Below are 27,836 nucleotides of genomic sequence, written 5' to 3'. Positions count from 1 at the left end.
TCCTGCAGCAATGTCCTGGGGCTGAGATGATTGGCCTCCAACAAGCACTACCATCTTCCTTTGTGCTAGGTATGATTCCAGCCACTGGAGAGTTTTCCCCCTGACTTCAATTTTACTAGGGCTCCTTGGTGCCACACTCGGTCAAATGCTGCCTTGATGTCAAGGGCAGTCACTCTCACCTCACCTCACCTCACCTCTGGAATTCAGCTCTTTTTGTCCATGTTTGGACCAAGGCTGTAATGAGGTCTGGAGCCGAGTGGCCCTGGCGGAACCCAAACTGAGCATCGGTGAGCAAGTTATTGGTGAATAAGTGCTGCTTGATAGCACTGTCGACGGCACCTTCCATCACTTTGCTGATGAATGAGAGTAGACTGATGGGGCGATAATTGGCCGGATTGGTTTTGTCCTGCTTTTTGTGGACAGGACATACCTGGGAAATTTTCCACATTGTCTGGTCGATGCCAGTGTTGTCGCTGTACTGGAACAGTTTGGCTAGAGGTGCAGCTAGTTCTGGAGCACAAGTCTTGAGCACTACAGCCGGGATGTTGTCGGGGCCCATAGCCTTTGCTGTATCCAGTGCACTCAGCTGTTTCTTGATATCACGTGGAGTGAATTGAACTGACCGAAGACTGGCTTCTGTGATGGTGGGGATATCAGGAGGAGACTGAGATGGATCGTCCACTCAGCACTTCTGGCTGAAGATGGTTGCAAACGCTTCAGCCTTGTCTTTTGCACTCACGTGCTGGACTCCGCCATCATTGAGGATGGGGATGTTTTCAGAGCCTCCTCCTCCCGTTAGTTGTTTAATTGTCCACCACCATTCACGACTGGATGTGGCAGGACTGCAAAGCTTTAATCTGATCCGTTGGTTGTGGAATCGCTTAGCTCTGACTATAGCATGTTGCTTCCGCTGTTTAGCATGCATGTCGTCCTGAGTTGTAGCTTCACCAAGTTGGCACCTCATTTTTAGGTATGCCTGGTGCTGCTCCTGGCATGCTCTTCTACACTCCTCATTGAACCAGGGTTGATCCCCTGGCTTGTTGGTAATGGTAGAGTGAGGAATATGCCGGGCCATGAGATTACAGATTGTGCTGGAATACAGTTCTGCTGCTGCTGATGGCCCACAGCGCCTCATGGATGCCCAATTTTGAGCTGCTAGATCTGTTCTGAATCTATCCCATTTAGCACGGTGGTAGTGCCACACAACACGTCGGATGGTGTCCTCAGTGCGAAGACGGGACTTCGTCTCCATGAGGACTGTGCAGTGGTCACTTCTACCAATACTGTCATGGACAGATGCATTTCCGACAGGTAGATTGGTGAGGTCGAGGTCAAGTAAGTTTTTCCCTCGTGTTGGTTCGCTCACCACCTGCCGCAGGCCCATTCTGGCAGCTATGTCCTTCAGGACTCGGCCAGCTCGGTCAGTAGTGGTGCTACCGAGCCACTCTTGGTGATGGACATTGAAGTCCCCCACCCAGAGTACATTCTGTCCCCTTGCTCCCCTCAGTGCTTCCTCCAAGTGGTGTTCAACATGGAGGAGGACTGAATCATCAGCTGAGGGAGGGCGGTAGGTGGTAATCAGCAGGAGGTTTCCTTGCCCATATTTGACCTGATGCCATGAGATTTCATGGGGTCCAGAGTCAATGTTGAGGACTCCCAGGGCCACTCCCTCCTGACTGTATATCACTGTACCGCGACCTCTGGTCGGTCTGTCCTGCCAGTGGGACAGGACATGCCCAGGGATGGTGATGGAAGAGTCTGGGACGTTGGCTGAAAGGTATGATTCTTATCCAGAGAAAAGAGTCCCAGCCTGTTCAGCCTTTCCTGATAAGGATATCCTCTCATTTCAGCATCAGGTCAGGCAGTTTGATTGTCGAAGCTTGCAGTCTAACCATCACGGGTTCTGTTTCGTGTAAACCTGATGGTACTTTTCGCGTGTGTTAGATTTTAAGATTAGTTCACCAGAAAATGAACGGATGTTAAAGGTACCAGATTGTATAGGTTATCTTGTTTCCTTAAGTTGTATGTCTTGGACCACAAAGTGAGTCAAAACCGTTGCACATTCTAGATGGGAGAAACGAGTTTTAAAAAAAAATATAGCCAGCTCTAAGAAGCCCTTGTCAAATTACTGTTCTTTGCTCACATTGAGATTGCTGCCCTGAAACGGGAAAGAGAAATCAGGATAGATAGGGAAGGAAAGAAAGGAGGGGTGGTGGCAGTATTAATCAAAGAAACTATTATAGTACTGGACAGGGATGATGTAGTTGAGGGGGTCAAAGAATCTATTTGGTTAGAATTAAGAAACAGTAGAGGAGCTATTACACTACTGGGCTACCAAATAGTGGGAAAGAGATGGAGGAGCAAATTTGCAGGCAAATTAAGAAAGGTGCAAGAACCACAGAGCAGTGATAATGGCAGCTTTCAATTATCCCAATATAGACTGGGACAGTAACAGTGTAAAGGGCAAAGAGGGGGAGGAATTCCTGAAATGTGTACAAGAGAACTTTCTGGAACAATGTGTTTCCAGCCCACCGAGGAAGGAAGCAGTACTGGATCTAATTCTGGGAAATGAATTGGGGCAGGTGGAGCATGTTTCAGTGGGGGAGCATTTGGAGAACAGTGATCATAATATCATTAGGTTTAGAATAGTTATGGAAAAGGACAAGGAACAATCAAATGGAGGAGGGCAAATTTCAGTGAGTTAACAAGGGATCTTGTCCATGGATTGGAATCAAAAATTGGTTGGCAAAAGAGTAATTGAACGATGGGGAGGCTTTCAAGGAGGACATGGTTCGGGTACAGAGTAGACACATCCCTACGAGGGGAAAAGAAAGGGCATCCAAAGCTAGAGCTCCCTGGATGACTAAAGATATAGAGATTAAAATGAAACAGAATAAGGAGGCTTATGACAAATGTAAGGTTCATAATACAGTAGAGAACCAGGCTGAATACAGAAAGTGGAGAGCAAAAAAAGGGAATGAGGGGCAAAGAGAGAGAATGAGAACAGATAAGCGACTAACATAAAAGGGAACCAAAAGTATTTTATGAACATTTCGATAGTAAAGGGGTAGTCAAAGGAGGGGTGGCCACTCAATTTAGCACCAACTGGCCCCGAATGTGACCCCTGTGGGACATGTGAATGTTACACGATGCAGTAGGGAGCAACCAACCGGCTTTTAAGCACATTATTAGGGGATTGTAGAAAGTGCTTTACTCTGTATCTAACCCGTGCTGTACCTGCCCTGGGAGTGTTTGATGGGACAGTGTAGAGGGAGCTTTACTCTGTATCTAACCCTGTACCTGTCCTGGGAGTGTTTGATGGGACAGTGTAGAGGGAGCTTTACTCTGTATCTAACCCGTGCTGTACCTGCCCTGGGAGTGTTTGATGGGGCAGTGTAGAGGGAGCTTTACTCTGTATCTAACCCGTGCTGTACCTGCCCTGGGAGTGTTTGATGGGACAGCGTAAATGAACGTCTGCCTGTCTGGTCGTCTGTCTAATTCTGTTTGGCTTTGCTAATGGAGTGGGCTTGGGATTGCTGATTATATGTTTAGTGTTGGTGATTTGCATGGCTTTGTTGACGGAGCCTGTGCTTTGTCTACAGCTGGACCTGCGTACCCTCCTCCTCAGTACGGCGGCCGAGGATCCTACGATGCATATCGAGGGCAGGGAGGCTATCCAGGGAAGCCAAGGAACAGGTTGGTACTGGGGTCTATTTATAAAGAATCATTTGTCAGCAATCAAATATTTTGGAGACACTCAAGTCATATGTGCTCGCTGACCTACATTCGACAATGCCTTGATTTTAAAATTCTCATCCTTGTTTTCAAATCCCTCCGTGACCTCGCCCCACTCCCTATCTCTGTAACCTCCTCCAGCCCCTACAACCCTCCGAGATCTCTGCGCTCTTCCAATTCTTGCCTTTTGCGCATCCCCGATTTCCCTCGCTCCACCATTGGCGGCTGTGCCTTCAGCTGCCTCGACCCTAAGCTCTGGAATTCCCTCCCTAAACCTCTCCGCCTCTCTCCTCCTTTCAGACACTCCTTAAAACCTCCCTCTTTGACCAAGCTTTTGGTCACCTGTCCTAATATCTTCTTATGTGGCTCGGTGTCAAATTGTGCTTGATAATCGCTCCTACTAAGCCTTGGGACGTTTTACTACAGAGCAGTGCAGGACAGTGTTTGATAACTTGAATTCCTTTTCCCTCAGCCCCTCCATTATGGGGAGGGCTCTGGGTTTCATCAGATTGCAATAGCCTTTGCCTTAGCCTTATCCTGTACCAGTTTCTTCAACCTGGTCTATCAAAGGGGAAGAGTTACCAGAACTTCGGCAAAATGCAGTACGGACTCCACTCACTGTACAAATTGCTGTATCCTATTAATGCAGTACAAGGTGCCTGACCTATCTACATTGAACAGCGCCGATAGATTCCCATAGACTTGGACTGGTTAAATACGCAGGCGTTGTCTGGGGAAAGGGTAGTCTCCAGAGTTCGACTATGACAAATCATTCAAGATTTAGTTTGGCATCGGCATTAATGCAGATGTTGGGAGTCGGTCATTTTGTCAGTGTTGACGTGTTGGGTTTAAAGCATGCGCCCTGCCTGCATCTGCCTTTCCTGGTGCTTTCTTCAGTCAAGATCTGTCTCTGGCCCAGAACTCACTGGGACCCAGCATCTGGGTCTGATGAGTGTTTATTGAATTGCTTAAATGTGTGTAAAACCTCTATCTGATGTAAAATGTGCACAGCACGTCCTGTTTCAGCAAGTTAGTTGGTTTCCAGATAACACTGTTTTTCTCTCATGTAGAGTTTGGTTACCTTAATCTTGGTATCGGATCAATTTTTGCATAACTGACAGTTTTCTCCCCTGCATCATTTAATTTCTAATGACTTGGATAATTGGCAAGGGCTTTCTTTCTGAAATGGGGCCAAAAGATTTAAACCTGAACAGATCTATTTCACTTTAACTCGCAGAGATCTTAATTTTTTTTTAAGTGTGGTTTCTCACAAGGTGGAGCAGTGAGCTGTGATCCGTGGATTCCTGTTTGTGCCGTGTTTTAACGTCCCCTTTGGGGGCAGTTTCAGCAATCGTTGCCAATTAGAGGAACGAGTTCCCCAAACTGTTCTTGAACCCATAGAACTGTAGGAGTTTCCAGCACAGAGGGAGGCCGTTCGTAGAATCATAGCACAGAAGGAGGTCATTCGGCCTATCGAGCCCGTGCTTGCTCTTTGTAAGAGCAATCCAGTTAGTCCCATTTCCCCGCTCTTTCCCTGTAGCCCTGCAAATTTTTTCTCCAAGTATTTATCCAATTCCTTTTTGAAAGCCGCGTCCATTTGCCCCCTCGTCCAAAACTAATCCCACTGCCCCGTTCTCTCCCGGTATCTTCAAGTATTTTCCTTTCACAGATGGAGTGATCTCTGCCTGAACCTGCTCCCTGTGGCATGGAATTCCGTGCTCCAACAGCCGCCAAGCTGCAGCTTTGTATGTGGTCAGGCCAGTGCTATTTGCAGGTTTAATCGTGGCGTGCAGGTACATGCCCAGTCCACATTGCTATGTATTGTACGCAAAGAACTTGGAATTTTATTGCTGGTATTGAGTTTAACATTTGAAAACGAGGAGGCGGGACTGGGGACGGTGCGAACGGATCTGGGTGCCCTTTTGGGTGTTGGGTACAGACCTGGCCCAGGCTGAAAAGGGACAGGGTGAAAGTCTCGTGTCCCTGCAAGGGCCCTAAGTGAGATGGGTTTGGATGATGTTACCCAGCTCCCAGTGTGTAGGAGTCCACCTCTCAGTAATGCCCGTGCTTTGCCGTGGGCAGGCAGTCTCACGGCAAAGTGTTGCAAGTGGGATGCTCCCCCTAATGTAGTACGGTGCAACTGTCCAACTCTGCACCTAAGCTACATTTACCATAGCCGACTCAGGAGTTTAATGATGACAGGAGGTGAGGGGCGAAGTTCCACACCCCTGGCTGATGTCGCCTGATCTCCAGAACTAAAGATACGAAAGTAGAAACGGTGACAAAGATACTGGTAATAAGCAGTGAACTCAACTGGAGCAACACGATGAGGGACGGCTGTCTGCTCTTAATGCACAAGACTTGCATGTTGTGCCCCAGGTGTACTGTTCGCAGGCTTGCAATTTGCATCACAGTGTCCTTTGCCCAACATTAACATCCCTCACTTTTATCAGCACAAACTTCGCTTTAAAAGAGAAGTTTTTTTTAAAAAGCTGCCGGGTCTTATTGCACGCTGTTGCAAGATATGACGTGAGCTGGCAGGGTGAAAAACAGGATCTGATTACAACCTTCAAGGAAATGGAAGGTTGTAATCTCGGACTGTAAAAGCTCAGTACTTGTGCTGAAGTCCCATGTTTGTGCAGGATTCACTGCTGCAGTGCAGTACGATTTCCCCAGGCCCCTCACCGGGTGGGCAGTCCCACCCCGCTCTGTTATTGCACCTGTTAATCACACCCAGCTGAGAACCACTCCAGAGAGCAGCGTTGGAAGCAAATTGTTGAGGATTTTGGGTGTGAAGCCTGTGTGCACCATACATTGCACAGGAAAAAACATGTAGCATATTGCGGGGGAGTTGGTAGTATACAGGCAGCACGTGCATCATAACAGCTTCTACCTTCCTTCTCTCCCTTAGCCTATGATCTGTCGTCTTTCTCCGCATGCGTTTTAATCTGCTGTGCCTTTTCTTGCTCTGTTAGCTGTGCCTTCTCTCGTGCTCCAGTTCCTCCCACCTCCCCCTCCTGAAACTGTCATTGAAGTTCAGTTCCACAGGTGCCTTCTTCACGTGTGTGTTTGGACAGTACGCTTTTCAATCAGCCTGCCAGATTATCGGGTCAAATACCAGAGGACAGTTGGAGTCTGCTGGGCACCCGCCCCCACGGACCCCCCCGGCCTCCCCCAGTGGGCACCCGCCCCCACGAATGAGGAGAGGGGAGGAGGTCGTGTGAGACCATTCTGTGATGAGCTGTATAAAAAAGTTGAAGCCTGTGACACATGACAGAGTGGGGTGGGTGAGGGTTGGGGAGAGGGGGTGCTGAACCCCTATCGCTTGCTAACAGCACACGCTTGATGACTCCTTTTGGTCTGGTTGCAGGATGCTGAGGGGTGATCCCAGAAATATTGTGGAGTACAGGGACCTGGATGCTCCGGAAGATGTGGACTTTTTTTAAATGGTTCTAACACTGATGTCCGTCTCAGCTTTTATTATTTTGTTCCCCTCGTTAAGTTAAGGAAACCTTTTGTAAGGTTGGCATTATTTTGTTCAGGCAGACACAATGTGTTATAAAGTAGAATTTTGTTTTCTCTGGAAACTCTCTGACCGATACCCACACACAGTGATGTAACGTGTCTTTCGGAAATGTTTGAAATAAAAGGAAGTATGAAAACCTCATTACTCAATTTTACTCCACATTCAAGGCTCGTGACATTCTGTGAGAGGTGAAAGGTTAACGTTGGGGCTTCTAGCTGCTGCACCTCATGAACGGTTTTTATAGGATAAATAAGGAGAAACTGAGATTGTGATAAGGTGATTGGCAAAAGAACCAGAGGCGACGTGAGGAAACATTTTTTTTGCACAGTGCTGTTGTAATGATCTGAAATGCAAATGGCGGTGGAAGCAGATTCAATAATAACTTTCAAAAGGGAATTGGATAAATACTTGAAGGGGAAAAATTTGCAGGGGTACGGGAAAAGAGCAGGGGGAATGGGACTAATTGGATAGATCTTTCAAAGAGCCGGCACAGGCATGATGGACCGAATGGCCTCCTTCTGTGCTGTATCATTCTATGATACTACTATAGACACAGACAACAGAGAGGTGTTTGGCAGTAGCTCATTAATAATGCAAGGGGCCTGTAACTTGGTCTGGCCAAGCCTACTGTATCTGTAGCATGCTTTTCTAGTATTCAACAGCACTGTTGGCTCTGAGTTCAGTCCAAGTTCCCAGTATCTAACAGCTGATCCTTATATCCAGTACTATTTAAAAGTACAACGGGAAAACAAATACTTACCCTGGGCTTTCCTTCCCTTTTAGTCACTAACTGAAAAAACATCAGGGCCTTTTGAGCTTCCCTGGGTTTGGGGGTAATATATTGGCATGGACAGAGGATTGGTTAACGGACAGAAAACAGAGAGTAGGGATAAACGGGTCATTCTCAGGTTGGCAGATTGTAACTAGTGGGGTGCCGCAAGGATCAGTGCTGGGCCTCAGCTATTTACAATCTATATTAATGACGTGGGTGAAGGGACCGAGCGTAATGTATCCAAGTTTGCTGACGATACAAAGCCAGGTGGGAAAGTAAGCTGTGAGGAGGACACAAAGAGTCTGCAAAGAGATAGAGACAGGTTAAGTGAGTGGGCAAGAAGGTGGCAGATGGAGTATAATGTGGGGAAATGTGAGGTTATTCACTTTGGTAGGAAGAATAGAAAAACAGCATATTTTTTAAATGGTGAGAAGCTATTAAATGTTGGTGTTGAGAGAGATTTGTGTGTCCTCATACAAGAAACACAAAAAGTTAACATGCAGGTACAGCAAGCAGTTAGGAAGGCAAATGGTATGTTGGCCTTTATGGAAAGGGGGTTGGAGTACAAGAGTAAGGAAGTCTTACTACAATTGTACAGGGCTTTAGTGAGACCTCACCTGGAGTACTGCTTACAGTTTTGGCCTCCTTATCTAAGGAAGGATATACTTACTTTAGAGGCGATGCAACCAAGGTTCCCCTCCAAGTCACACACCATCCCGACTTGGAAATATATCGCCGTTCCTTCATTGTCGCTGGGTCAAAATCCTGGAACTCCCTTCCTAACAGCACTGTGGGAGAACCGTCACCACACTGAATGCAGCGGTTCAAGAAGGCGGCTCACCACCACCTTCTCAAGGGCAATTAGGGATGGGCAATAAATGCCGGCCTTGCCAGCGACGCCCACATCCCGTGAACGAATTTTAAAAAAATAAAAAAAAATTCCTGGGATGAGAGGGTTGTCCTATGAGGAGAAATTGAGTAGAATGGGCCTAAACTCTCGGGAGTTTAGAAGAATGAGAGGTGATCTCATTGAAACATATAAGATTCTGAGGGGGCTTGACAGGGTAGATGCTGAGAGATTGTTTCCCCTGGCTGGAGAGTCTAGAACTAGGGGGCATAGTCTCAGGATAAGGGGTCGGACGTTTAAGACTGAGATGAGGAGGAATTTCTTCACTCAGGGTTGTGAATTTTTGGAATTCTCCACCCCAGTGGGCTGTGGATATATCGTTGAATATATTCAAGACTGAGAGCGATAGATTTTTGGACTCTAGGGAAATCAAGGGATATAGGGATCGGGCGGGAAAGTGGAGTTGAGGTCGAAGATCAGTCATGATCTTATTGAATGGCAGAGCAGGCTCAAGGGGCCGAATGGCCGACTCCTGCTCCTATTTCATATGGGAAGGAGCAAATCACACTCTCGGCAGGTACAGCACAGGTTCTCTTCTGCAGTCGTTTCAAGTAAGTAGCGGAGTAACTTGGTGGCACTATTCCAAGTTCTCCCGATGTTCTGGCCAGCGTTTATCCTTCGTCCAGCTTTACTCTGTATCTAACCCGTGCTGTACCTGCCCTGGGAGTGTTTGATGGGACAGTGTAGAGGGAGCTTTACTCTGTATCTAACCCGTGCTGTACCTGCCCTGGGAGTGTTTGATGGGACAGTGTAGAGGGAGCTTTACTCTGTATCTAACCCGGGCTGTACCTGCCCTGGGAGTGTTTGATGGGACAGTGTAGAGGGAGCTTTACTCTGTATCTAACCCGGGCTGTACCTGCCCTGGGAGTGTTTGATGGGACAGTGTAGAGGGAACTTTACTCTGTATCTAACCCGTGTTGTACCTGCCCTGGGAGTGTTTGATGGGACAGTGTAGAGGGAACTTTACTCTGTATCTAACCCGTGTTGTACCTGCCCTGGGAGTGTTTGATGGGACAGTGTAGAGGGAGCTTTACTCTGTATCTAACCCGGGCTGTACCTGCCCTGGGAGTGTTTGATGGGACAGTGTAGAGGGAGCTTTACTCTGTATCTAACCCGGGCTGTACCTGCCCTGGGAGTGTTTGATGGGACAGTGTAGAGGGAACTTTACTCTGTATCTAACCCGTGTTGTACCTGCCCTGGGAGTGTTTGATGGGACAGTGTAGAGTGAGCTTTACTCTGTATCTAACCCGTGTTGTACCTGCCCTGGGAGTGTTTGATGGGACAGTGTAGAGGGAGCTTTACTGTATCTAACTTTGACCTGACAGTGCTGGATGGGACTCCTTGACATCTGTTCCCTTGAGAACGTGACACAAAAAGAAATGTCAACAAGCTCTCTTGGTCCTGCCTTGTTCCCATCTTTTATATTTTAACACTGCTTGCTAGTAAGCCAGTTTTGGTCATAGAGAGAATGTGTATAAAAGATATATCTTCCCAGTGGAATGTGAGACCTCCGCACTATGCGGCTCTGCAGCAAATCTCTGTCCAATCTGTTGAAAGCTGCATGGAAGCGATTGGGGGCTTGACTGGCCCTGATGAAGGTACCCCATTGATTCTGCTCCTGGTACCTCCCTCATTCTGGTGGACTGATTGTGCAACCTCTGTGGAGTATCAATCTTTGGTCAAAGAGTCTCAGCCTAAAGGTAGGCCATTATACTTGTTCTTTCCAATGTCTCTTCATGGTCTCATCGTGGTACTCGAAGGTCCTGAGTTTCGTTATAAGTCTGATCTACAATTGACCTTCGTGTCAATGGGCTGGAAAGTGAAAATTCAGTCAGTTTTCCTGCTGATTGACTGTTGTTGGAATGCCCACGTGTGTGGGTGTTAAAGGAAGATAAGATTGATTCCGATTTCGGAAGGTGAGTCAAGAAATAAATTTATCGAGCATTATACAGGTAAATGTACTCGGTACAAGTAGGATATATAATTGCTAACGTTATTGTTCTTAAAATGTCAAAAGAACAAAGTTACTTCTCCTGTGCTAACCCTCATAGGAACAGGAGTAGACCATTCAGCCCCTCATGCCTGCTTTGCCATTTGATAAGATCATGGCTGATCTGTGATCTAACTCCATATACCCGCCTTTGGCCCATATCCCTTAATACCTTTGGTTGCCAAAAAGCTATCTATCTCAGATTTAAAATTAGCAATTGAGCTAGTATCAATTGCCGGATCAAGTTAGAACACTAGAGAGAGAAAATCTCTGCCCAACTTTTTCTTGTGCCTTCTGAGCCCAATCCAGTTCTCCCCTGACATCCGAACATTAGCATTTTCCACCAGGGGGTCACCGGATAGTGATGAGAAGTGGAGCACCAAGCCGAGAAGCAGTGCAGCCAATTATAGTGTGCAAATTGCCGCCATGACTTGAGGTCAGCTAACTGCACAGACTGAGGACCGAATCTGGGATATTCCAGGTGTGCGTGGGTCAATTGCACAGAGCGCTGTATATTTACATTCTGAACCAGCAGTGAGGAAGTTGCTTTAATAATAGGAAGGGACAGTGCAGTGTGCCTGGAGTTGCTGTGATGAGATTTAGTTAAAAGGTGGAGAGGTAATGCTATTGGGGACATAATGTGGAGATGCCGGTGATGGACTGGGGTTGACAAATGTAAGGAATCTTACAACACCAGGTTATAGTCCAACTGTTTTATTTGAAAATCACAAGCTTTCGGAGGCTTTCTCCTTCGTCAGGTGAGCGTGGGATTCGCACGCAAGCTCACCTGACGAAGGAGAAAGCCTCCGAAAGCTTGTGATTTTCAAATAAAACAGTTGGACTATAACCTGGTGTTGTAAGATTCCTTACATTGGGGACATAGGAACTGGAGTAGGCCATTCAGCCCCTCGAGCCTGTTCAGCCATTCAATTAGATCATGGCTGACCTATATCTTAACTCCATTTACCTTTCTATCCATTTCCCTTGATACCCTTACCTGATTAAAAAATCTGTCGATCTCAGGCTTGGTGATTTCAATTGACCCCCAACATCTTCAGCCTTTTGGGAAAGAGAGATACAGATTTCCATTACCCTGTGTGTGAAGAAGTGCATCCTGATTTTATTTTTGAACAGGCATGCTCTAATTTTAAGAGTATGCCCCCTTACTCTGGATTCCCCCAGCAGAGGAAATAGTTTAAATCTACACTATCAAATCCCTTTATAATTTTGAACACCTCGATTAGATCATCCCTCAACCTTCTATACTCGAGGGAATACAAGCCTAGTCTATGTATCCTGTCCTCATAATTTAACCCTTTAAGCCCTGGTATCATTCTGGTGAATCTGCGCTGCACCCCCTCTAAGGCCAATCTATCCTTCCTGAGGTGCGGGGCCCAGAACTGAACCCAGTCTCCAGATGGGGTCTGACCAGAGCTTCATATAAACTGTATCATAACTTCCACCTGTTTGTATTCCAACCCCCTTGAAGTAAAGGCGAATATTCCATTGGTCGTTTTGATTACTTTTTGTACCTGTTCCCTAGATTTTAGTGATTTGTGTACATGGACACCTAAATCCCTTTGCCCCCTCCCACAGTTCCTATACTCTCGCCATTAAGAAAATATTCCGAAAAAATTTGTCTTCCCCTGATCCAAAGTGGATGACCCCACAGTTTTGCCACCTCTATGTCCCTTTGTAACTTCCTGCTCCCATCCACACTAGTGTCATCTGCAAACTTTGATATACAACTCTCTCTTCCTTCATCCAAGTCATTGCTATATATGGTGAAAAGCTGAGGCCCCAGTACAGATCCTTGGGGAACACCACTAGTGACATTTCACCAGTCAGAGTACATTCCCCTTATCCTCACTCTATCTCCCACCTCCCAACCAATTATCAACCTGTCACAAGGTTATCTCCAATTCAGTGCGATCTCTCTTTTTTCTTATCGCTTGTGTGGAACCCTTATCGAATGATGTCTGGAAGTCCATATAGATAACATCCATAGACACTTCTGCATCCACCATTCAAAAAATTTAAATAGATTAGTCACACTTGACGTGCCCTTCAGAAATCCATCTCTGATCAGCTCATACGTCTTGAACTGCTCATTCACTCTCCTTGACATTTTTTTATTTGTATTAAATCCAATAAGTTCCTCTCTTTGAATATTTTTATGTTCCTATGTACCACTGGTATTATGACCTCTTCCTCTACTGTGAAAACAGACACACACTACTCATTTAACAATTCTGCCATTTCCTTATCCGTTACAGTATCACCTGCATGTGTCTTTAATGGGCCCACGTTCCCCCTTACCACTCTCTTACCAGAGTATCACAATAGCTGTTAATTGTATGATTTATATCAGAGTGTTAATTGTATTCAGGTAGTGGGTATCAATTGGGGACCCTCTTGTAATCTTATTATAGGAGAGGTTAGCTAAGGTGTGTGTGTGTGTGTTGTCGGTTTGTTTGCTGGTTGGTTCGTTTGTTAGTTGTTTGTTGGTTTGTTCATTCTTTCGTTCCAGGCCTCTTGTGACAGTTACTAGTGAATCTGCTTCCACCACACTTTCCGGCAGTGTATTCCACATCCTTACAACTCGCTGGTAAAACAAGTTTCCTCATGTCGCCTCTGCCTGTTTTGCCGATCACCTTAAGCCTGTGTCCTCTGGTCACCGACCCTTCTGCCACTAGAAACAGTGTCTCCTTATTTATCTATCAAAGCTGTTCATGATTTTGTACACTTATCAAATCTACCCTTGACCTTCTCTGTTCTAAGGAACACTATCCCAGCTTCTCTATTAGAGTTTTTTGAGGATGTAACTAGCAGGGTAGATAGAGGGGAACCAGTGGATGTGGTATATTTGGATTTTCAAAAGGCATTCGATAAGGTGCCACATAAAAGGTTGTTACACAAGATAAGGGCTCATGGGGTTGGGGGTAATATATTAACATGGACAGAGGATTGGTTAACGGACAGGAAACAGAGAGTAGGGATAAACGGGTCATTCTCAGGTTGGCAGGCTGTAACTAGTGGGGTACCACAAGGATCAGTGCTTGGGCCTCAGCTATTTACAATCTATATTAATGACTTAGATGAAGGGACCGAGTGTAATGTATCCAAGTTTGCTGATGATACAAAGCTAGGTGGGAAAGTAAGTTGTGAGGAGGACACAAAGAGTCTGCAAAGGGATAGAGACAGGTTAAGTGAGTGGGCAAGAAGGTGGCAGATGGAATATAATGTGGGGAAATGTGAGGTTATTCACTTTGGTAGGAAGAATAGAAAAACAGCATATTTTTTAAATGGTGAGAAACTATTAAATGTTGGTGTTCATAGGGATTTGGGTGTCCTTGTACACGAAACACACAAGTTAACATGCAGGTACAGCAAGCAATTAGGAAGGCAAATAGTATGTTGGCCTTTATTGCAAGGCGGTTGGAGTACAAGAGTAAGGAAGTCTTACTGCAATCTCTTAACCAACATCATTAAAAACAGATGATGTGGTCATTTATCACATTGCTGTTTATGGGATCTTGCTGTGTGCAAATTGGCTGCCGTGTTTCCTACATTACAACAGTGACTACACTTCAAAAAAAATACTTCACTGTCTGTGAAGCGCTTTGGGACGTCCCGAGGTGGTGAAAGGCCCGATATAAAGGCAAGTTCTTTCTTATGTCAACTGAATGAAGAGATTGAACTGCAACTCATAGAATGTAACTTTATAACAGCATTTAGATTAACACTCTCTTCCTTTTGGGTCTTATTTTGAGTTGGGGAGGTCATATCCCACCAGCATTTTTTGATATTTGACTGCAAGACTGGCCATTCACATCGTGCCAGCACTTGCTGTTTGTAAATCCTGCCCCTACCCTATCATAGAATCATAGGAGAGTTACAGCAACGAAGGGGGCCATTCGGCCCATCGAGCCTGTGCCGGCTCTTTGTAAGAGCAATCCAGTTAGTCGCACTCCCCCGCTCTTTCCCCGTAGTCCTGCAAATCTTTTCCCTTTAAGTATTTATCCAATTCCTTTTTGAAAGCCATGATTGAATCTGCTTCCACCGCCCTTTCAGGCAGCGCATTCCAGATCATAACCACTCGCTGTGTAAAAATGTTTTCCCTCATGTCGCCTTTGGTTCTTTTGCCAATCACCTTAAATCTGTGTCCTCTGGTTCTCGACCCTTCCGCCAATGGGAACAGTTTCTCATTATTTACTTTATCTAAACCCATCATGATTTTGAACACTTCTATCAAATCTCTCTTAATTATTCTCTTAACCATCTCTGCTCCTAGGAGAACAACCCCAGCTTCTCCAGTCTCTCCACGTAACTGAAGTCCCTCATTCCTGGAATCATTCTAGTAAATCTCCTCTGCACCCTCTCTAAGGCCTTCACATCCTTCCTAAAGTGCAGTGCCCAGAATTGGACACAATACTCCAGTTGTGGCCGAACCAGTGTTTTATAAAGGTTCAACATGACTTCCTTGCTTTTGTACTCTATGCCTCTATTTATAAAGCCCAGGATCCTGTTTGCTTTTTTAACCACTTTCTCATCCTGTCCTGCCACCTTCAACAATTTGTGCACATATACCCCCAGATCCCTCTGTTCCTGTACCCCTTTTAGAGTTGTACCCTCTAGTTTATATTGGCTCTCTTCATTCTTCCGACCGAAATGTGTCGATTCACACTTTTCTGCGTTGAATTTCATCTGCCACATGGCCGCCCATTCCACCAGCCTGTCTATATCCTCTTGAAGTCTATCACTATCCTCCTCACTGTTCACTACACTTCCAAGTTTTGTGTCATCTGCAAATTTTGAAATTGTGTCCTGTACACCCAAGTCCAAGTCATTAATATATATCAAGAAAAGCAGTGGTCCCAGCACTGACCCCTGGGGAACACCACTGTACACCTCCCTCCAGTCCGAAAAATAACCGTTCACCACTACTCTCTGTTTCCTATTATTTAGTCAATTCTGTATCCATGCTGCCACTGTCCTCTTTATTCCATGGGCTTCAATCTTGATGACAAACCTATTATGCGGCACTTTATCAAACGCCTTTTGGAAGTCCAGACACACCACATCAACTGCATTGCCCTCATCGACCCTCTCTGTTACCTCATCAAAAAATTCAATCAAGTTGGTTAAACGCGATTTGCCTTTAACAAATCTGTGCTGGCTTTCCCTAATCAATCCACACTCATCCAAGTGACTGTTAATTCTGTCCCGGATTATCATTTCTAAAAGTTTCCCCACCACCGAGGTTAAACTGACTGGCCTGTGGTTACTGGGTTTATCCTTACACCCTTTTTTGAACAAGGGTGTAACATTTGCAATTCTCCAGTCCTCTGGCACCACCCCCATATCTAAGGATGTTTGGAAGATTATGGCCAGTACCTCCGCAATTTCCACCCTTACTTCCCTCAGCAACCTAGGATGCATCCCATCCGGACCGGGTGACTTATCTACTTTTAGTACAGCCAGCCTTTCTAGTACCTCCTCTTTATCAATTTTCACCCCATTCAGTATCGCAACCACCTCTTCACTGTGATTTTGGCAGCATCTTCTTCCTTGGTAAAGACAGATGCAAAGTACTCATTTAGTACCTCAGCCATCCCCTCTGCCCCCATGCGTAGATCTCCTTTATGGTCCCTAATCAGCCCCACCCCTCCTCTTATTACAGTTTTACTGTTTACATGCCAGTGGAAGACTTTTAGATTCCCTTTTATGTTAGCTGCCAGTCTATGCTCATACTCTCTCTTTGCCCCTCATTTCCTTTTTCGCCTCCCCATTCCTGGGATGAGAGGGTTGTCCTATGAGGAGAGATTGAGTAGAATGGGCCTTTACTCTCTGGAGTTTAGAAAAATGAGAGATGATCTCATTGAAACATAAGATTATGAGGGGGCTTGACAGGGTAGATGCTGAGAGATTGTTTCCCCTGGCTGGAGAGTCTCGAACTAGGGGGCATAGTCTCAGGATAAGGGGTCGGACATTTAGAACTGAGATGAGGAGAAATTTCTGCACTCGCAGTTGTGAATCTTTGTAATTCTCTATCCCAGAGGGCTGTGGATGCTCAGACTTGAGTATATTCAAGATTGAGAACGATAGATTTTTGGACTCTAGGGGAATCAAGGGATATGGGGATCGGGTGGGAAAGTGGAGTTGAGGTTGAAGATCAGCCATGATCTGATTGAATGTTGGAGCAGGCTTGAGGGGCTGAATGGCCTATTCCTACTCCTATTTCTTGTGTTCTTATGGTCTTCAATCTCTCCACATAACCGAAGTCCCTCATCCCTGGTACCATTCTAGTAAATTTCTTCTGCACCCTCTCCAAGGCCTTGACATCCTTCCTAAAGTGCGGTGCCCAGAATTGGACACAATACTCCAGCTGAGGCCTAACCAGTGTTTTATAAAGGTTTAGCATAACTTCCTTACTTTTGTACTCTATGTTTCTATTATTAAAGCCCAGGATCCCATATGCTTTTTTAACAGCCTTCTCAACTTGTCCTGCCACCTTCAAAGATTTGTGTACATACACCCCCAGATCTCTCTGTTCTTGCACCCCCTTTAAAATTGTACCATTTAGTTTATATTTCCTCTCCTCATTCTTCCTACCAAAATTCATCACTTCACAGTTCTCTGCGTTAAATTTCATCTGCCATGTGTCTGCCCATTTCACCAGTCTGTCTCTGTCCTCCTGAAGTCTATTACTGTCCTCCACATTGTTTGCTACATTTCTGAGTTTCGTGTCATCTGCAAACTTTGAAATTATACCCTCTATACCCAAGTCCAGGTCATTAATATATATTTAAAAGAGCAGTGGTCCTAATACTGACCCCTGGGGAACATCACTGTAAACTTCCCTCCAGTCTGAAAAACAACCATTCACCACTATTCTCTGCTTTCTGTCCCTTAGCCAATTTCATATCCACGCTGCTACTGACCCTTTAATCCCATTTGCCTGCCAATTTTTGATTCCAATCTACCTGGGCAAGATCCCTTTTTAACTCACTGAAGTTAGCTCTCTTTCAGTTTAGTATTTTCACATTTGATTGTTCCTTGTCCTTTTCCATAACTATTCTAAACCTAATGATATTATGATCACTGTTCCCCAAATGCTCCCCCACTTAAACATGCCCCACCTGCCCCACTTCATTCCCCAGAACTAGATTCAACACTGCTTCCTTCCTCGGTGAGCTGGAAACATTTGTTCCAGCAAGTTCCCTTGTACACCAGGATTAATACCTGGTTCGTGCATTATACCGATTGATTTGCATATTATAGCTACACCCTACACATAGTACTTACACTGTTCTGAATGCTTTGTGATGTACCTGCCTGATTTGGTTGCAGGGAAAAAAAACAAAAGCTCTTTCTTAAATCCTTAAATTAGAGCTTCAGATTTGACTGGGAGACTACAGAATGGCAGCACAGTATCAAAAAAAAACAATTAATGGACTACTAAAAATATGGGAACTCTGAAGGTTCTGTTTCAGTAACATGCAACCAGAGTCCCTGGAGTATGTACTACAGAGGACGGGACCATCGGGGAGAGGTCCTGGAGGACGGGACCATCGGGGGGAGGTCCCTGGAGGACGGGACCATCGGGGGGAGGTCCCTGGAGGACGGGACCATCGGGGGGAGGTCCCTGGAGGACGGGACCATCGGGGGGAGGTCCCTGGAGGACGGGACCATCGGGGGGAGGTCCCTGGAGGACGGGACCATCGGGGGGAGGTCCCTGGAGGACGGGACCATCGGGGGGAGGTCCCTGGAGGACGGGACCATCGGGGGGAGGTCCCTGGAGGACGGGACCATCGGGGGGAGGTCCCTGGAGGACGGGACCATCGGGGGGGAGGTCCCTGGAGGACGGGACCATGGGGGGGAGGTCCCTGGAGGACGGGACCATGGGGGGGAGGTCCCTGGAGGACGGGACCATGGGGGGGAGGTCCCTGGAGGACGGGACCATGGGGGGGAGGTCCCTGGAGGACGGGACCATGGGGGGGAGGTCCCTGGAGGACGGGACCATGGGGGGGAGGTCCCTGGAGGACGGGACCATGGGGGGGAGGTCCCTGGAGGACGGGACCATGGGGGGGAGGTCCCTGGAGGACGGGACCATGGGGGGGAGGTCCCTGGAGGACGGGACCATGGGGGGGAGGTCCCTGGAGGACGGGACCATGGGGGGGAGGTCCCTGGAGGACGGGACCATGGGGGGGAGGTCCCTGGAGGACGGGACCATGGGGGGGAGGTCCCTGGAGGACGGGACCATGGGGGGGAGGTCCCTGGAGGACGGGACCATGGGGGGGAGGTCCCTGGAGGACGGGACCATGGGGGGGAGGTCCCTGGAGGACGGGACCATGGGGGGGAGGTCCCTGGAGGACGGGACCATGGGGGGGAGGTCCCTGGAGGACGGGACCATGGGGGGGAGGTCCCTGGAGGACGGGACCATGGGGGGGAGGTCCCTGGAGGACGGGACCATGGGGGGGAGGTCCCTGGAGGACGGGACCATGGGGGGGAGGTCCCTGGAGGACTGGACCATTGGGGGGAGGTCCCTGGAGGACGGGACCGGGGTGGGGGAGGTCCCTGGAGTACGGGACCGGGGTTGGGGAGGTCCCTGGAGTACGGGACCGGGGTTGGGGAGGTCCCTGGAGTACGAGACCATTGGGGGGAGGTCCTGGAGTACGGGGAGGGGGGGCGTGGGGAGGCCCTGGAGTACGGGGGGCGGGAGGCGCGTGGGGAGGTCCTGGAGTATGGGAGCAGTGGTGGAGGTTTTGGAGTATGGGAGCAGTGGGGGAGGTCCTGGAGTATGGGAGCAGTGGGGGAGGTCCTGGAGTATGGGAGCAGTGGGGGAGGTCCTGGAGTATGGGAGCAGTGGGGGAGGTCCTGGAGTACGGGGGGGGGGGGGGCGTGGGGAGGTCCTGGAGTATGGGAGCAGTGGGGAGGTCCTGGAGTATGGGAGCAGTGGGGGAGGTCCTGGAGTATGGGACCAGTGGGGGAGGTCCTGGAGTATGGGACCAGTGGGGGAGGTCCTGCGGTTTATCAGCATTAGAGGGGGAGTTTGGAAACGTTGGAGGGGGAGGGGAAGAGGGAAAGAAATGTTTGGTTTGGTAGCACTGGAGGGAAACCTGGGGTATGACTGCACTGAAGGCTGCTGTAGTTTGGAAGTACTGAGCGGGGGGTGCAGTGGGTTGGGGGTTTCCACGGACTGGGACGTGCGAGAGGCATGAGGAAACTGAGACAACAACTTAAACCTTTAACGTAGAGAAATATCCCAAGGTGCCTCACAGAAGCGAAATCAAACAAAAATGGATGCTGAACCACTGAAGGAGACACTGGGGGGGGGGGTGGTGGGTGAATAAAAGCTTGGTCAAAGAGGTGGGTCTTCAAGAGGTGGGAGGGAATTCCGAGAGATTAGGGCTTAGGCAGCTGAAGGCATGGCTGCCAATGGTGAGGAATTCAGTAGAGGTCAGAGTTGGAAGAATGCAGAGTTATCGGAGGGTTGTAGGGCTGGAGAAGGTTACTGAGATAGGGTGAGCAAAACTAAGAACAAGGTAAGAATCGGGCAGCTGAGTTTTGGATGCACCTGGAGGATGGGAGGCCGGCCAGGAGATCATGGGAATAGTCGAGTCTGGAAGTGATAAAGACACAGTTGAGGGTTTCAGCAGCAGATGGGCTGAGGCAGGGCCAGAGGCGGGTGATGCTTTGGAGGTGGAAGTAGGCGGTCTTTGTGATGGAGACGCTACGCAGTGGGAAGCTCGGCTCTGGTCAGATAGGACACCCAAGTTAGGAAGAGTGTGAGTCAGTGGCCGAGAAGGAGGATGAAATCGGTGTCGATGGTACAGAATTCATGGTGGGGGCTAAAAATGATCATAGAAAGGTTACAGCATGGAAGGAGGCCATTCGGCCCATCGAGTCTGCACCGGCTCTATGCAAGACCAATCCAGCTAGTCCCACTCCCCCGCCCTGTCCCCGTAGCCCTGCAAATTTTTTCCTTTCAAGTACTTATCCAGTTCCCTTTTGAAGGCCATGATTGAATCTGCCTCCACCATCCCCTCGGGCAGTGCATTCCAGATCCTAACCACTCGCTGTGTAAAAAAGTTTTTCCTCATGTCACCTTTGGTTCTTTTGCCAATCACCTTAAATCGATGTCCTCTGGTTCTTGACCCTTCCGCCAATGGGAACAGTTTCTCTCTATCTATTCTGTCTAGACCCTTCATGATTTTAAACACCTCTATCAAATCTCCTCGCAACCGTCTCTGTTCCATAGAGAACAACCCCAGCTTCTCCAGTCTATCCACGTAACTAAAGACCCTCATCCCTGGAATCATTCCAGTAAATCTCTTCAAGGAGAACAACCCCAATGACTGTTTCGGTCTTCCCAACGTTTAGCTGGAAGAAATTGCAGCTAATCCAAGGCTGGATGTCAGGCAACCATCTAAGCACTGAGTCAGTGGAGGGATGGAGAGGAGGTCGTGCGGTAGAACTGGGCGTCGTAAACGAACAGGTGGAAGCTGACCCCATGCCTTTGATTGATGTTGCCAAAGGGCAGCATATAGATGGGGGAAGAGGAAGGGACCAAGAATAGCACGAAAGAGTGACAAATCCCCAGGACCAGATGGTTTCCATCCCAGGGTTTTAAAGGAAGTAGGTGAGCACATTGCGGATGCCCTAACTATAATCTTTCAAAGTTCTCGAGATTCAGGAACTGTCCCTCCAGATTGGAAAATTGCACATGTCACTCCGCTTTTTAAGAAAGGAGAGAGAGGGAAACCAGGGAATTATAGACCAGTTAGCCTAACATCTGTTGTGGGGAAAATGCTGGAGTCTATAATTAAGGATAGGGTGACTGAACACCTTGAGAATTTTCAGTTAATCAGAGAGAGCCAGCATGGATTTGTGAAAGGTAGGTCGTGCCTGACAAACCTGATTGAATTTTTTGAAGAGGTGACTAAAGTAGTGGACAGGGGAATGTCAATGGATGTTATTTATATGGACTTCCAGAAGGCATTTGATAAGGTCCTGCATAAGAGACTGTTAGCTAAGATAGAAGCCCATGGAATAGAGGGAAAAGTACGGACTTGGTTAGGAAGTTGGCTGAGCGAAAGGCGACAGAGAGTAGGGATAATGGGAAGGTACTCACATTGGCAGGATGTGACTAGTGGAGTCCCGCAGGGATCTGTCTTGGGGCCTCAATTATTCACAATATTTATTAATGACTTAGATGAAGACATAGAAAGTCTCATATCTAAGTTTGTCGATGACACAAAGATTGGTGGCATTGTAAGCAATGTGGATGAAAACATAAAATTACAAAGGGATATTGATAGATTAGGTGAATGGGCAAAACTGTGGCAAATGGAATTCAGTGTAGACAAATGTGAGGTCATCCACTTTGGATCAAAAAAGGATAGAACAGGGTACTTTCTAAATGGTGAAAAGTTAAAAACAGTGGATGTCCAAAGGGACTTAGGGGTTCAGGTACATCGATCATTGAAGTGTCATGAACAGGTGCAGAAAATAATCAAGAAGGCAAATGGAATGCTGGCCTTTATATCTAGAGGACTAGAGTACAAGGGGGCAGAAGTTATGCTGCAGCTATACAAAACCCTGGTTAGACCGCACCTGGAGTACTGTGAGCAGTTCTGGGCACCGCACCTTCGGAAGGACATATTGGTCTTGGAGGGAGTGCAGCGTAGGTTTACTAGAATGATACCTGGACTTCAAGGGTTAAGTTACGAGGAGAGATTACACAAATTCGGGTTGTATTCTCTCGAGTTTCGAAGGTTAAGGGGTGATCTGATCGAAGTTTATAAGATATTAAGGGGAACAGATAGGGTGGATAGAGAGAAACTATTTCCGCTGGTTGGGGATTTTAGGAGTAGGGGGGCACAGTCTAAAAATTAGAGCCAGACCTTTCAGGAGTGAGATTAGAAAACATTTCTACACACAAAGGGTGGTAGAAGTTTGGAACTCTCTTCCGTAAACGGCAATTGATACTAGCTCAATTGCTAAATTTAAATCTGAGATAGATAGCTTTTTGGCAACCAAAGGTATTAAGGGATATGGGCCAAAGGCAGGTATATGGAGTTAGATCACAGATCAGCCATGATCTTATCAAATGGCGGAGCAGGCACGAGGGGCTGAATGGCCTGCTCCTGTTCCTATGTTCCTAGCTTTGAGGGACTCCAAAGGTAACGGTGCAGGGACAGTAAGTGTGGAACCAAGTGAGGGAAGTCTCACCGGGCTGGACAGCAGAGCAGAGGTGTTGGAGCATGTCGAAGGCTGCACAGAGGTCACTCTCCTCCTTTCCTTTCTCGATCACTCTGTCCTTTCTCTCCCTCTCTTCCTTTCTCTCACTTCCTCCATTCCTTTCTTGCTCCCTTTTTCCCACTTCCTCTTCTCCTTGCTCTCCCTCCCTCCTCCTTGTTCTCCCTCTCCCACCTTCTCCTTTCTCCCTTTCACCCCTCCTCCTCCTCCTTCCTTCCTTCCTTCCTTCCTTCCCTCCCTCCCCCACCCTCCCCCACCTCCCTTTATTCATAGAATCATAGAAAGTTACGGCGCAGAAGGAGGCCATTCGGCCCATCGTGTCCGTGCCGGCTTAAAAAGAGCTATCCAGATTAATCCCACTTTCCAGCACTTGGTCCGTAGCCCCGTGGGTTACAGCTCTTCAGGTGCACATCCAGGCACTTTTTAAATGAGTTGAGGGTTTCTGCCTCTCCCACCCTCTCAGGCAGTGAGTTCCAGACCCCCACCACTGGGTGAAAACATTTTTCCTCAGCTCCCCTCTAATCCTTCTACCAATCACTTTAAATCTATGCCCCCTGGTTATTGACCCCTCTGCTAAGGGAAATAGGTCCTTCCTGCCCACTCTATCTCGGCCCCTCAATTTTATACACCTCAATTAAATCACCCCTCAGCCTCCTCTGTTCCAAAGAAAAGAACCCCAGCCTATCCAATCTTTCCTCATAGCTAAAATTCTCCAGTCCTGGCAACTTCCTTGTAAATCTTCTCTGTACCCTTTCTAGTGCAATCACAGCCCTTCTGTAATGTGGTGACCAGAACTGTATGCAGTATTCAAGCTGTGGCTTAACCAATGTTTTATACAGTTCCAGCATAACCTCCCTGCTCTTATATTCAGTGCCTCGGCTAATAAAGGAAAGTATCCCGTATGCCTTTTTAACCACATTCTCTACCTGTCCTGCTACCTTCAGGGATCTGTGGACATGAACTCTAAGGTCCCTCACTTCCTCTACACCTCTCAGTATCCTCCCATTTATTGTGTATTCCCTTGCCTTGTTTGCCCTCCCCAAATACATTACCTCGTACTTAAATTCCATTTGCCACTTTCTGCCCACCTGACCAGTCCATTGATATCTTCCTGCAGTCTACAGCTTTCCTCCTCACTATCAACCACACGGACAATTTTTGTGTCATCTGTAAACTTCTTGATCAAGTCCTTCAAGTTCAAACCATTAATATATATCACAAAAAGCAAGGGACCTCACTGGAATCAGTCTTCCAGTCCCCAAATCACCCGTCAACCATTACCCTTTGCTTCCTGCCACTGAGCCAATTTTGGATCCAATTTGCCATTTTCCCTTGGATTCCATGGGCTTTTACTTTTTTGACCAGTCTGCCATGTGGGACCTTGTCAAAAGCCTTGCTAAAATCCATGTACACTACATCAAACACATTACCCTCATCGACCCTCCTTGTTACCTCCTCAAAAAATTCGATCAAGTTAGTCAGACACGACCTTCCCTTAACAAATCCATACTGACTGTCCTTGATTAATCCGTGCCTTTCCAAATAACGATTTATGCTGTCCCTCAGAATCGATTCCAATAATTTACCCACCACCGAGATTAGACTGACTGGCCTGTAATTACTCGGTCTATCCCTCGCTCCCTTTTTAAACAACGGTACAACGTTAGCAGTCCTCCAATCCTCCGGCACCACGCCTGTATCCAGGGAGGATTGGAAAATGTTGGTCAGAGCCTCCGCTATTTCCTCTCTTAGCAGCCTGGGATATATTTCATCCGAGCCTGGCAATTTACCTACTTTCAAAGATGCTAATCCCCTTAATACTTCCTCTCTCACTGTTTATCCCATCCAATATTTCACACTCCTCCTCCTTAACAACAATCTCTGCATCGTCCCCTCTTTTGTGAAGACAGATGCAAAGTATTCATTAAGAACCAGACCCACATCTTCCGCCTCCACACACAGGTTACCTTTTTGGTCTCTAATAGGCCCTACTCTTTCCTTTGTTATCCACTTGCTCTTTATGTATTTATAAAACATTTTTGGGTTTTCCTTAATTTTACTTGCCAATATTTTTTCATACCCTCTCTTTGCTTTCCTAATTTCCTTTTTAATTTCACACCTGCACTTTCGATACTCCTCTAGGCTTTCTGCAGTCTTGAGCTCTCGGTGTCTGACATAAGCTTCCTTTTTTTTGCCTTATCTTACCCTGTATTTTTTAATTCATTCATGGGATGTGGGCGTCGCTGGCGAGGCCGGCATTTATTGCCCATCCCTAATTGCCCTCGAGAAGGTGGTGGTGAGCCGCCTTCTTGAACCGCTGCAGTCCGTGTGGTGAAGGTTCTCCCACAGCGCTGTTAGGAAGGGAGTTCCAGGATTTTGACCCAGCGACGATGAAGGAACGGTGATATATTTCCAAGTCGGGATGGTGTGTGACTTGGAGGGGAACGTGCAGGTGGTGTTGTTCCCATGTGCCTGCTGCTCTTGTCCTTCTAGGTGGTAGAGGTTGCGGGTTTGGGAGGTGCTGTCGAAGAAGCCTTGGCGAGTTGTTGCAGTGCATCCAGTGGATGGTGCACACTGCAGCCACTGCATGCTGCTGGTGAAGGGAGTGAATGTTTAGGGTGGTAGATGGGGTGCCAATCAAGCGGGCTGCTTTGTCCTGGATGGTGTCGAGCTTCTTGAGTGTTGTTGGAGCTGCACTCACCCAGGCAAGTGGAGAGTATTCCATCACACTCCTGACTTGTGCTCCTTGACATCCAGGGGCCTCTAGATTTGGCAGTCCCACCCTTTTTCTTTGTGGGAACCCCTTGAATCTCCCCCTTGAATGCCTCCCACTGCTCTGACACTGATTTACCTTCAAGTAGCTGTTTCCAGTCCACTTTTGCTAAATCACTTCTCAGCTTAGTAAAATTGGCCTTTCCCCAGTTTAGAACTTGCTGTGAAGTTTATATACTAGAAAAATACCAGGGAATTGGAGCTTTAGTGGAAGTGTCCTTGCGTTTGCTCAAAAATGAGTTCAGTAACTTTAGTCGTCCAGAGGGGAATGGAATTAAATAAACAAGACTTGGCTTGCAGATTGCGGCAGACTGTTTCCTGCAATCTACCTCGGGCTTTGAGCTAAAAGCTGTGAATTTATTTTATAAGATCTATTACACAGATTACAGTGAGTTACAAATATCACTCTTATTTTTTACTTTAGCTGAAAACTTTCACTTTATTTAAATTAAAACAATTTGATTCTCAAAATTAAATTTTGCTTGAGAGAAAGGTAGAATGGGACAGAGTAAAAGAGAGTGGGAGAAATGGAGTAACACAGAGGGGTAGATAGAATCATAGAATCATAGACGTTTACAACATGGAAACAGGCCCTTCGGCCCAACATGTCCATGTCGCCCAGTTTATACCACTAAGCTAGTCCCAATTGCCTGCACTTGGCCCATATCCCTCTATACCCATCTTACCCATGTAACTGTCCAAATGCTTTTTAAAAGACAAAATTGTACCCGCCTCTACTACTGCCTCTGGCAGCTCGTTCCAGACACTCACCACCCTTTGAGTGAAAAAATTGCCCCTCTGGACCCTTTTGTATCTCTCCCCTCTCACCTTAAATCTGTGCCCCCTCGTTATAGACTCCCCTACCTTTGGGAAAAGATTTTGACTATCTACCTTATCTATGCCCCTCATTATTTTACCAAGCATGCTGAATGCCTTCTTCACCACCCTATCCACCTGTGACTCCACTTTCAAGGAGCTATGAACCTGTACTCCTAGATCTCTTTGTTCTATAACTCTCCCCAACGCCCTACCATTAACGGAGTAGGTCCTGGCCCGATTCGATCTACCAAAATGCATCACCTCACATTTATCTAAATTAAACTCCATCTGCCATTCATCGGCCCACTGGCCCAATTTATCAAGATCCCGTTGCAATCCTAGATAACCTTCTTCACTGTCCACAATGCCACCAATCTTGGTGTCATCTGCAAACTTACTAACCATGCCTCCTAAATTCTCATCCAAATCATTAATATAAATAACAAATAACAGCGGACCCAGCACCGATCCCTGAGGCACACCGCTGGTCACAGGCATCCAGTTTGAAAAACAACCCTCTACAACCACCCTCAGTCTTCTGTCGTCAATCCAATTTTGTATCCAATTGGCTACCTCACCTTGGATCCCGTGAGATTTAACCTTATGTAACAACCTACCATGCGGTACCTTGTCAAAGGCTTTGCTGAAGTCCATGTAGACCACGTCCACTGCACAGCCCTCATCTATCTTCTTGGTTACCCCTTCAAAAAACTCAAATTTGTGAGACATGATTTTCCTCTCACAAAACCATGCTGACTGTTCCTAATCAGTCCCTGCCTCTCCAAATGCCTGTAGATCCTGTGTCTCAGAATACCCTCTAACAACTTACCCACTACAGATGTCAGGCTCACCGGTCTGTAGTTCCCAGGCTTTTCCCTGCCGCCCTTCTTAAACAAAGGCACAACATTTGCTACCCTCCAATCTTCAGGCACCTCACCTAAAGATATTTGTCTTTACCCCCTGGAGGTAAAGCATCGTCTAGGTTCAGCACAGAGAGGCGTATCGTGCACCTGCCCCGGGACAGATCTCCCTTCTTTTAAATGAATGGAAA

At 47.1% G+C, this 27,836-nt stretch overlaps 1 protein-coding gene across 2 annotated transcripts in view; it reads left to right on the top strand.

Moving 5' to 3' along the window:
* srrt (serrate RNA effector molecule homolog (Arabidopsis)) overlaps positions 1 to 7,420 on the top strand; it is a 61,396-nt gene extending 53,976 nt beyond the window's left edge. For both annotated transcript variants that reach the window (XM_067972295.1, XM_067972294.1), the window contains exons 20-21: positions 3,603 to 3,696; positions 7,106 to 7,420. In XM_067972295.1, coding sequence (XP_067828396.1) covers positions 3,603 to 3,696; positions 7,106 to 7,181 — 170 coding nt within the window. In that variant the 3' untranslated portion in view covers positions 7,182 to 7,420. The remainder of the gene's footprint in view (positions 1 to 3,602; positions 3,697 to 7,105) is intronic.
* Positions 7,421 to 27,836: the final 20,416 nt, after the last annotated feature.

Source organism: Heptranchias perlo, chromosome 35 (genome assembly GCF_035084215.1).
Source record: "Heptranchias perlo isolate sHepPer1 chromosome 35, sHepPer1.hap1, whole genome shotgun sequence".
NCBI lineage: Eukaryota > Metazoa > Chordata > Chondrichthyes > Hexanchiformes > Hexanchidae > Heptranchias > Heptranchias perlo.
This window is presented reverse-complemented; position numbering and strand designations above follow the sequence as displayed.